Source organism: Patagioenas fasciata, chromosome 2 (genome assembly GCF_037038585.1).
Source record: "Patagioenas fasciata isolate bPatFas1 chromosome 2, bPatFas1.hap1, whole genome shotgun sequence".
Classification (NCBI taxonomy): Eukaryota; Metazoa; Chordata; class Aves; order Columbiformes; family Columbidae; genus Patagioenas; species Patagioenas fasciata.
The window spans coordinates 58,292,079-58,303,725 of NC_092521.1; the positions used below are offsets into that span (position 1 = coordinate 58,292,079).

The window sequence follows — 11,647 nt, forward strand, 5'->3', positions numbered from 1 at the left end:
CAGTTTAAGGAAGTATTTGGTTTAGCATATCCACTGTATAACCAGTATCCCTTTTTCTGAGATATAACTATTTATAGATATGTATTGATTTGCACAGAACAAAAGACATTCAGAAAATTCAACAGATGTAATTTGCTGATGGGAATCATCATATTTAATTGAACATTTTCTACAGAATGAGCTTCTGTCGCTTCTGCTGCTGATAGAACAGTTGGATTTTATGTTGTGCAGTGAAACTGCAACTAGATAAAAGTAAGGGGAAAACAGTGCAACAGTGTCAACACCCTAGTTTGGTTAGCATTTCTCATTTCATGACTAGTCCTTAAACAAAATTACTACATGGTGGTACTAAAGGCCCAAGTCAAGGAGTAAAGATGAAGGATAAACTTGCATCTGGTTGATCTGCAGGATACAGGTGAGCAAAAGTACAGTTTTTCTTATTGTCAGAAAGATCATATGCTAACAAGGGTACTGATTTAGCACAGAAGAATTTTCTTGAGTATTATTATCAATGGAGAGATTTTTCTGTTTCCCTGGCTATACACATAAGTCTAAGGGAAAGCAGAAGGCCATAGCCTCCTCAGGTTGATACAATCTCAGTGGTGGTTTATCTGTCACTGTTATCCAAGTAATTTGAATAGGTCAAATCAAGACTTTTGTCCACACTTCTGTTCATGGCAGTATTTCAACAATGTATAGATTTCTTATCAACTTGAATTAACCTCACTGTAAACCATTAGAAGCAAATGTCCCTTCTGCTACAGACATTTCTAAAGGACTGTTGTGGTTTAACTCCAGCTGGCAACAAAGCACCACACAGTCACTCTCTCACTCCCCCCTGGTGAGATGGAGGAGAGACTGAAAGTGAGAAAACCTGTGGGTTGAGATAAAGACAGTTTACTAAGTAAAATGAACTTTACATGGATACGAAGCTAAATGGTAGAGTTCAAAAAGATGTATAAAAGATTCTTTTATATCAACTGGCATTGACATCAGTGGAAAAACTCCCATTTAAAGCTTTGGTCCAAGGTACTTAAGAAGAAAAGTTCTGTAGCAATAGCAATTCACTTCATGCCAAATTGAAATGCCATAATTTCTGTTATATGTGAAAAGGGAGTTTCTAAAGATTACATAAAAAAATACTGTATATAAAATGCAGCCTACCTTGGGCATGAGCTTTTCTTAAATAAGAGTCATATGTCTTAAAGAGCACTAAATGGAGACATAGCGTGTTACCAGGGAATAACTTGCTTATTCTACTCAGTACAGGAGGATGCATATACAACCAATAAATCAAGAAACGTAAGCTTTTTATTACAATCATTTCTAAAGTGTGCCAAACAAGTGTTTGGTAAAAAATTGAGGATAAGATCTCTGAACATAGTGTTTGAATAATAGGCTATGCACTGAAGAGGAATCTGGCATATGGCCACCTTAAAGTTGACTTTATTGGCCAAAAACTTGGACTTACAAATTCAGCTGTCTGAATGCAAAACTGCTGTTTATCCAAATAGACATTTTTATGTGCTGTTATCACTTCCAGTCTAAACTGTTCCTTTTGAGTACAATTCAAAGCTGCAGGCACACTTTAGGCTGCATTTGTATGCCAACCCTGGCTTTGAGTCCTGCATACTGTGTCCTGCTACTGTTTTGGTCCCTGCCTGGTGCCAGTCGTAAGGATCAGGTGCCTAAGCATCACTGCAGCTTAGTGAAGTGTTGTTGCTTCTCTGGTTCCAGAGCCTTTCTTTCTCTCTCATTTGTTCCTAGAAGACAATTTCTGGATCAGCTGAATTGTAGTAGTACTGCTAGGAATTTACCTTCTCCCTTTACCGTTGTTCTTTTCACATCCATTCTCGAGAAAAAATCTTGAAGATCCGCTATCACAGCATAAAAAATATGCTTCAGCTGTTGGCAAGTAGTTCCAGGGCTGGGACCAAGGGATGCTCCTTTTGTTGTAAGAGTTTATGAGTCAAAAGAGGAGACAGGCTACTGGATCAAAAAGTTTTTTCTGACCCAAGTTTAACATGCAGTGCAAATCTAGTCACATTCATCAATGTCATTTCAATGTGAGTGCTAGTTATAAAGCAGAGGATGCATGAGATTTGCATAAATATCATGAACACATGCATCCTGGCACAAGCATCTTGAGTTCTCAACAAGCTCTTACCTTCTTAAAATTAATATGATATACTTTAATATTTGTTCATGCCCTATACATCCCTTTGTCTAATAAATAACCATTTGTCTTGACTAGGGCTTAGATTGTCTCAGTGGGATGTGTTAGTGTTATTATTTTTACTTAAGCAACCAATCAATTTTAGATAAGCACAATGTTTTCAGTAGCGCTAAGAAGGAGAACGTTTGTAAATCATACTAATTCATTATAGTTGCATATAACATGGTGTACACTATTTTTTCAAACTAAAATAATTTTTAAATGTTAAAAAGGTTTTACTAGAATCATTTTACTTCCTCATATTGAGTGATGGAGATTAAATTCTGAATTTTATTGCACAAGAATTTTCCAATACTTTGTTAATTACTCAAGAGAGCTTTATAATCACAAACTCTACAGTGAGGCTCTGTTTTGAAAAAAAACAAAACAAAACTAAACTAACCTAAAAAAAGACTGGAAATTATTCTATAAAAAGCATATGAAAAGCTAGTTATTATACTTTTTAGACTGTACATAATTTTTAGAGAAGTAAGTAGTTATTTTTTAACTCCTCTGAAAATTATACGGTAATATAATTCAAGGTAATTTGTTTTTCAGTTAGCATCTACCAGACACAATAATTTCTTTTATAACAAGTGTTTAGCATGCAATTTGTACATAAAGTCATACAAAAAGAAGAAAGTTCACCTGTAGATAACCCAATCATATTTGAGAGGTTAAAGACTTTCTTTGTATTGAAACAATGGAAAGATAGATTGACATAATGCTTTTTCATTATTTTCATCTTCCATACTTCTGCATATAATCTAGTAGTACCACGTATTTTCTTAGAAACACATAAAAAGCCTCCTGTTAGTGTGCTACTAGAGTTTACAAGTTAATGATGCATTGACTAAATTTCAAAATACAGAGAAATTTTTACTTTTTTCATTGAAAGATGAGGAATTTGTTATTATTATCATATCACAATACCAAGAACCCAATTAAATCAGTACACATAATTTTGTGATTCATAAACAAGAAGAAACAGTCCTAGTCATAAGAATCTTCTTCTCTAAATAGACAAAATGTGTACAGAATGTGACTATGTAGTATGTGTGGGTTTTGGTCTTGCAGTTTTAAAAATGACAGATCTATAACTGTTCTAATTTGTGGGTATCCAAATTAAGTCATTTAAAAGGCAGTTGAGTATGCAATGCAGAAGCTGTTTTCTGAAAGTTACAGAGCCTATTAGGGTCAGTCAGTGTGGGCATTTAAAGGTCACAATCACTTTGCAAATATCAATCTAAACTGATCAAACAACAGTTATATATGAAGCTTGTTAACTGGGAATTAACTGCAGGTTTCCTGAGTCTTGGTTTCTGTAATCCTCAGATCTCATATGACTGTACTGGCAACTGCAAGGTATAACTAAAAAGGTTATTAGTGTGCTGCTTAGATGGCTGGGCATCCCCAATCTTCAGCTTTATGAATCATGACACACCTAAGGCATAAACCAATGTGCAGATTTGCTCGCAGCTGATCCGGCTTATTGTTATAGTAAATGCTAGGCTTAGGGGTATAGCATATACATGGCATGTTAATGCTTGTGATTTAGGTCTGTCCCTTGCTGTATAGCTCTGCATCTAGTCTCCCTTGGGTTGTCTCAGAGATTTTATGGCTTCCTTACCATTAAGTTGCAGTTGCCTTGAGTACAAAAGGAAATATTAATACTAAAAGAGAGAAATATGTTCAAGTGACCTAAACCTGACTTTTTAGCAGATCGAATGAAAATGGAAATCTCCTAATAATTCCACAAACACACTGTAAAATGGCAAAGCAAAAATCCACTCTCACATTGAAAGGTGTTTGTTTAAATACTCATTTAGGTGAACTGAAACTACTGATATTGTCTTTAAATTTATACTGACACAATGATAAAACACATATTACCACAGCTAATACAAATGCAAATTATACTTTTTCTGGTTATTTAGTCTTTATAATTAGTTTCTTCTAATATTGATTGATTGGTTGATTTATTTGTTAAATCACATATGAAATCAGTATTGCTATTTCATCTCTTTAGCATGAGTTTTGTGTACCAGTATGGAGCCCAGCTTGTGGCCTCAACGTGCAATGCATATGTCCCTAAAGCTTTTCTGTTATATTATTTCTTCTCTAACAAGAATAAAATTAGGTTTTCTAGATATTTGACCAGTCACTAATGATGGACTTAATCTCTGCTTTTGTGATAAATGTAGCAAAAAACCCCACCATGACTTATTGAGAAATGGATAGTTTAAAACTATTTGCACCTGATTTAGATATAAGTGAAATTTGTTTTGGGCTTGTATTCATCCCAGCAGTTCCTGCAATGCAGCTAAAGCTGTGTTCATTTAGAGGTTAAACTTCATTGTTCATAGCTATTTGAAGGACTAGAAATTAATAATCTCATAAAGCCATCTAAATGCTAAAATATTTAACCTTTAGAAAGACTCCATATTTTTCTTGGCTTCAAGCAAGTGTGGCATGTACAAGGAATACTATATAAAACATTCATTGTATCTTGATTTTTGTCGTACCTTTAGGCAGACCTGCCTACTAAGTTTCATACTTTTCACTTCTTAGCAGGTATTTAACCTTCAAAATGAAATATTTTTAGAGAGATGATAATGTTAAAATGCATTTACACTTGAGTAAAGGAAATTAGCTGCTTACTTAAATGGCAATAAAAATGTGGCAGTAAATGTTAAAATGAACAATATAAAAAGTTGTGTCAATACAAATTGTGGTTTAAATGTATATTTGTACTGTTGACGAGCTAATTTGTCTTTCATTTTAAAATATGTTTTATAATAAGGAAAAACATTCAGAGTCTTTTTGATGACAATTTTATGTTCTCTGCTGTGTAATTTACAGCTCAATTTGTGTTATACAAATATTAGAATGTTTTGAAATTTCACAAAAGCCACTTTAAAGGTCAAAATCTTACATTGTCATACTGCTTATGTAAATATTGTTCAAAGCAAAATGCCCCAAACTAATAGATTCTGAATTCAGTACATAGAGCAAAGGTGTCAAACTCATTTTCACCAGGGGCCACATCAGCCTCGCGGTTGCCCTCAAAAGACTAATTACATTTATACAGTCCTAAAATAACATTTGTCCCTTTGAAGGCGCCTGTGAGGCTGATGTGGCCCCCGGTGAAAATGAGTTTGATACCCCTGACATAAAGTATGAATCAAGGCAATGCCAGGGGCAAAAAAACAATGATGCTGATGTTCCGGTAACGCAGACTCTCAAGGCATCTGTTAGTAAATGGATCATTAGATGTGTGCCTGGTAGCTACTGAAAAAAAGGGGAAAAAATGTTCCCTAGTATATTTGTCAAAAAGTTTAGAAAAAATATTGAACTTTTTCCAGTGTTATTTTTAGACATATATGACTCCAAAGAAATAAATTTAAACAAAACAAAACAAAAAAAGGCAGAAAGTCCACCTTTACTTTAAAGCCATCTCATGCTTTAACCAATTCCAAATAGTACCATAATGTCTGTATGTGTATGATACAGTTTTCTGCATGCACATTCTCTGAATGACTGGTTTGTTCTGAACAAGTGATTCCAGTATTAAATCATGTCTCATGATGTCTAGATTGATATTGATTTTAAAAATTCCTATCTGAAAAGAAGGGAAAAAGGGCTCTAAAGAATGGCAGTCCTATATCACACAATTTATGGAGGCCACTTTTGAGTCTACCCTGGGTAGCTCAAGTTTATTTTACCTATATAAGCTTTTGCTTTCCCAGATGTTTATACAGCATTTAGTTGGCATATCAAAGTACTGTAAGTAAAGATTGTAAACCTTAGGCATATGAATTCATATCATCACAGATTCTTAAAATTAAAAATAAACATAAAATCAGAAGAGATCAATTGAATGTGGAATGACACTTTTCAATGTACTGTTATTTTTACAGCCATAGCAATGCCTGTTATTTTGTAGGAGTATCATTAACTCAGCAAATGTTATCCAGATGCTACAATATAGTGTTAAGCATTTTCGAGGAGGATGATTCACACTCCATCATGTCTCGCAGATGGGTGCAATATTCATATTACTGGTTCCATATTTTGTGTGTCAGCAATGATGTTTCTTTACCAAAACTGTATTTGAACAAGAGCAGTCTTGATTTAGTTTCTCCTGGTTCTTTTGACTGTCACAGTTTAATATTAGGTTTTAAGATGAAAGAAATTTTAAGGATTAAAATTAAAAAAATAATTACATTTCTAGCACTGGTTGATCTAGCACTAGCCATTTTCATTAGATGGAATTCATAAACCTCGAGTACAGTACTTTGCACTTTATAGGAAACTGAGGTCTTGCATAGAAATACTTTTAATCCATGAACTAGGATAGTCTTATTTTACACATTGCTTAACAAGTCCGTGTACTCCAATTTACTTTTTTTTTTTTTTCAGCAGAGATTTGCCATATTTTTTAATTCAGTCACTTCCCAAACCACAGTTGTTAAATGCCATTCGGTTACTTTATGAATGTGCTTTTATCACTTGGGCAATTAAGAGTTCAGGAAAAGGTCCTTTTTATTTCATAGCTGTGAGAATGTTTTAGTCAGACTGTAGCAGTCCTAAAATTTATGTTTAGCAGACAGCATAGTATATAGAATTAGAGATGAAGACGTTAATCCAGAATGGTTTTGGAAATAGATTCTTTAACTTCTAAAAAGCTTGTGGTTTAAAAGCTGTTTAAGAACCTGCTAGGTTTCAAATCTAACTGAATAAATTGCCTGCTATTTCCTTGAGCCATATAAGTTAATGAGTATTTCCACCAGTAGGAAAATTATGAGGAAAATTTAGCATTGTTAAAACTCCAGTCTTTCTGTCTTCCAGTCCTTGTCTTGCTGATTGTCACCATGAGGCGAAGGAAAAAAGAGCCCCTCATTTTTGATGAAGAGAGAGATATCAGAGAGAACATTGTAAGGTATGATGATGAGGGTGGTGGAGAAGAAGACACTGAGGCTTTTGACATGACTGCCTTGAGAAACCTCAACATCATCCGGGACACCAAGACCAGAAGGGATGTGACACCTGAGATTCAATTCTTGAGCAGACCAACTTTTAAAAGCATCCCAGATAATGTCATTTTTAGGGAATTTATCTGGGAAAGACTAAAAGAAGCTGATGTGGACCCCTGCGCACCACCCTACGACTCCCTGCAGACGTATGCATTCGAGGGGAATGGCTCAGTGGCAGAGTCACTCAGTTCTTTAGATTCAATCAGCTCAAACTCTGACCAGAACTACGATTACCTCAGTGACTGGGGCCCTCGCTTTAAAAGGCTTGCGGATATGTATGGGACTGGACCAGACTGCTTGTACTCATAGCCTTGGAACCTTTCTCTGAAAATGCACTGAAGAATACTGAAACAGAAAACTCAACCTTACGGACTGAAGAAAGTTGTAAATATTTTTCCATTTTTAACCTTTTAGGTTTTCTTCCCTTGGTGGAACATACCTTCATGAGACTTGTCTTAGGGACTGCACTGACCACACAGATTATGAGCATTTGGTGGCATTTTTGATAAAATGAAATGCTCAGCCACGTTCAAATAGATAGCAACCCTCAAATACCTGCAGAGGCAACTCACTTTCGAGAGTATGTTATGCACTGTGACCTCAATGAGCCAATGACATTCTGCAGATGCCTTTGCAGTACTGCTATATCTAAAACGCAGAGTCTCTGGCATGAGATAAGTGTAATAAAAATAAAAAGAAATTTGCAAATATAATTCAAAACCACATTACAGTATATAGCATTTACAGATACAAGGGCGTTTGAACAAATTTTCCTTATTACATTGCATGCAGCTTGCTAGGCCAAAAGCAGAAGGACAGACATGAAAACAAACAAAAGCCCAGCAGATTTTTTTTCTTCTTCTTCCTGTTTGTTCCCAGAGCTATTTAATTGGAAGTCCCTGTAATTTCTGGATAGTTTTATGGAAAATTATTGTTTGTACTAAGAAATTCCACAGTGTTTGTCATCAACTTACCGAAGTAGTTAACAAACCACATAAAATGAGAAATATGGAGGTTTATCCTTATGATTGAAAAGTTTTGTGATGCCCATGTAGGTATAGAAAAGATGTTGCTATCTATTTGCTATTTTTTATTGTATCTTCTGATTTGTACAGGAGAATTTATTCTTTTTTATTATTATTTGACATAAAGTGTTATATTTATTTTGGAGCACCAATCTCCACTAAATTCAGGTCCATTTTATTGCCTAATGGTACTAGACGTGTCAGAACATGCTGATTTTTCTCCAGTCTCAGATAAACGTAGGAAATAAAGCATGGAAATGGAGAAATTACAGTAAAGGAATCTCACCTGTCATTCATCTCTCAGAAAAGTGAGTAGCTCCAAGGACATGCAGTTGTTCTTCTGAGCCATTACAAAGTCTGAGACATTTAAATAAAATATTTGTACGTTGAATTTTTGGAAAGAGGACTACAGAGGTAGCTGGGAGTGTCTTTAATGCAAGAACTAATTTTCGAGGTTAAACATGCTATATGCTTCAAAGACTGTAAATGCCTTGCTTTTCTCCTTCCCCTTCTCTTTTGCTGCTGATGAATCACAGTAAAAAACTCCTTTCAATTTCTTTCTTGTATTAAGCAATGTAATGCTATTAACTCCAGAAATCATCTTTAGATCCTGCTACATAAAAGTATTTTTTTCCCCAAAGCTGGTAACTCACTATTCATAATTTCTACTCTGGTTCAGGAGTGCCAAAATAGAAAGACAAGTGCTGTTGGTCAAAATACTGTACAATTTTGAAGTAGGATTTCTTAGAATAAGAACTTTTTTATTATTCTGAAAATATTTATACTTCATCTTTCATGATTTATTACTAGATAACAAGGTATATATTCAAGTAAAATAGTGATTTTAAACATTATTTCAGACTGTTTTGTTTTAGATAAACTGTAGATGAGTTCCTAAGTTAGACTCTGCTCCTGCAAACCTTTTTGCTTGTATCTAACTTGGAATTACTTGTCTTGCCTGTGATTACTGAAAGGCATACAGAATTGTTTGCAGGACTGTGTTTGTGAGTAGAAGGTAGTCCATAGAGGATGATGCTCACTCTAAAAGTACTTCTTTCTACAAGAAGGATCCTTGTACTAAAGTCCTACAGCAGGCTGGGTGACAGGGACCTATCATTAAGGCTTTGTAATTTTTGCAACCCAGCATTATCAATTAACTATGTGAAAGTGGCCTTCAGCTCCATCAAGGAAAACAAAATAATTTTAATCATCTGCAACATATTTAATTTGAGTTACATTTTGGTAGACAATCCTTGTTTCATAATTCAGTATATTTGCTTCTAGTTGTATTAAATATATATATATAGGTATATATATATATATATATGACAGATTTTGTAATGGAACTGAAAGATATCGCCCATGACTTTTAGTCATACATGTAAGATTTTCAATAAAAAAAATAATAATAATAAAAAAATAACTGTGTGTATGAAATGTAATGGGAGCAAGATATGCTGCAGAATTTAAGCAGGTATTAAATCAGCAAGGTGCTGAGGGAACAGTTTTTATTAATCTCCTTGTTGTTTGTGGAAAGATAATTCATACATCTGGATTAAGATGTCAAAAATGCTGATTTTAGCACATAACACTCTAAGGAGATTTAAATGTGGTTTAGAGTAAACAGCACAATTCTGTTGATTTTCCACCTTCTAGAACTGTAAAAACAAAAGCAGATCCCCTGTTACGAAACTAGGTTAGAGGGGTTTTTTTGCTGTGTTTTCTGTGGAACAAATTCTTTAATGCTATAAAAACTCTTGCATAGATGTGTTTTCTGTTGCACAGCTCTAAAATAATCACATGAATTTGTTGTTGTATTACATATGCCTACCTATTGATTATATTATCATCGTAAGAAACGAAGGTGGAAGTCCCTTACATTTGATGACAATTGTTACTTTAGTATATGCATGTGGTCTGCATTATGCAGATACTATATAATGGTCTCCATAAGATATGATGACTATAGGTTTTCACACTTTATAATCTGATGCAAATTCTTTCTCTAAGTGTTGTTTGTATTGCATAGCCTGATGTCATAAAGTATATTCTGCTGACTACATACTGTAAAATATAAGAAATATTTTCTCTTCCCTGGAAAGGCTATGAAATTTTTTGAGCAAAATTATTAGAAAGACCTTTTAAATAGACTTCCCATTTTATTTCTTTATTTAACTTTTTGAAGAGCTCCAATATCTAACTAGAAGCCATAAATGCTCCTTAAAATTATGTCAGACATTGAAACCACTCCCATCTTATAGTGAAATGCCAACACTTCCTTTCTTCCACCATATGACAATTGAATAGGCTTATTTTAAATTGAGATTTCCAAGCCCCTTGACAATTGTATGGTTCTGAGTGAGCTACTAAAAAAACCCACATGAAGACAAACATTTTGAAGATTTAAAGCAAGACTCCTTACTCTGCTTTGACCAATGTAAAATCTACTGAATTCAAGAAAGTTAAACAGTGGGCATTCTGATATATTTTTTTATTCAAAAGAATATACTTAGTGTACTTACTTTATTAAATTATATCCCCAGTAAGGCACAGCACAGGCCTTCCTAAGCCTACTAATTCTGACAGTTGGGTTAATACTGCAGGATTCATGAAATTTGATGGTACCAACCGAAACCTATCCTTATCCCTAAGACTTAGGGGGGGAAAAAAAGCTTCATTTTTTACTTGTTTTCTGTGTTGTTTTGAAAGAGGAATTTCTCTTTAAAGTTACAGATTTTTCTCAGTTACTTTATCCTATGTAACTTCAGGTGCTGGCAGTCATCAATAACAAAATATTTCCTGTCCTTTTTGTTTTTCAGAGATTTTGGATGAGAGCATGTGATGAAAAAGAAAATGGCAGTATCTTATTTTTATGGACAAGTACTCTTGTATTATATAAGGAAAATAGTATTTTGTCATTCTAGAAAAAGGAAATAAATATACTATAAAGCGTACAGTTACACTGACTTTTAAGATCATTAAAGAGTTGAAAGGTGAACATGATTATCTATATTAAACCTGGTATTAAATTCTTGGTTTCAGCCTGCTATGTGGCTGATTTTATTTTTCTATATGGAGAATTTTTCTCTACTTTACAATCTATGCAAAGTAATACTGCTTTGCAGCAACATTGTATTCACCTCATTAGTGACAGTTAGATGGGGTCAAGTATATTTTTATTGGTCTGTGACTCTCAAAGTGAATTCTAAAAGACAGAAATGCCATTTTACTTATTTGACAGAAACAGGATACAAGATAACCATAAGCCTACAAGTTTCAGTCTCAACTATGGCATCACTGAGTTTCCCAGATCTATCCTGAGATATGGTTATGTGCCAGCACCATCTCTTCCACACCAAGAATCACAGTAC

The 11,647-nt window shown here is 34.2% G+C and overlaps 1 protein-coding gene across 1 annotated transcript in view; it reads left to right on the top strand.

Annotated features, from left to right (window-relative positions):
- Positions 1 to 11,230, top strand: part of LOC136097924 (cadherin-7) — an 84,316-nt gene extending 73,086 nt beyond the window's left edge. Inside the window, exon 12 of the mRNA XM_065830831.2 lies at positions 7,067 to 11,230. Within this exon, the coding sequence (XP_065686903.1) occupies positions 7,067 to 7,560 (494 nt within the window). The 3' untranslated portion in view covers positions 7,561 to 11,230. The remainder of the gene's footprint in view (positions 1 to 7,066) is intronic.
- Positions 11,231 to 11,647: the final 417 nt, after the last annotated feature.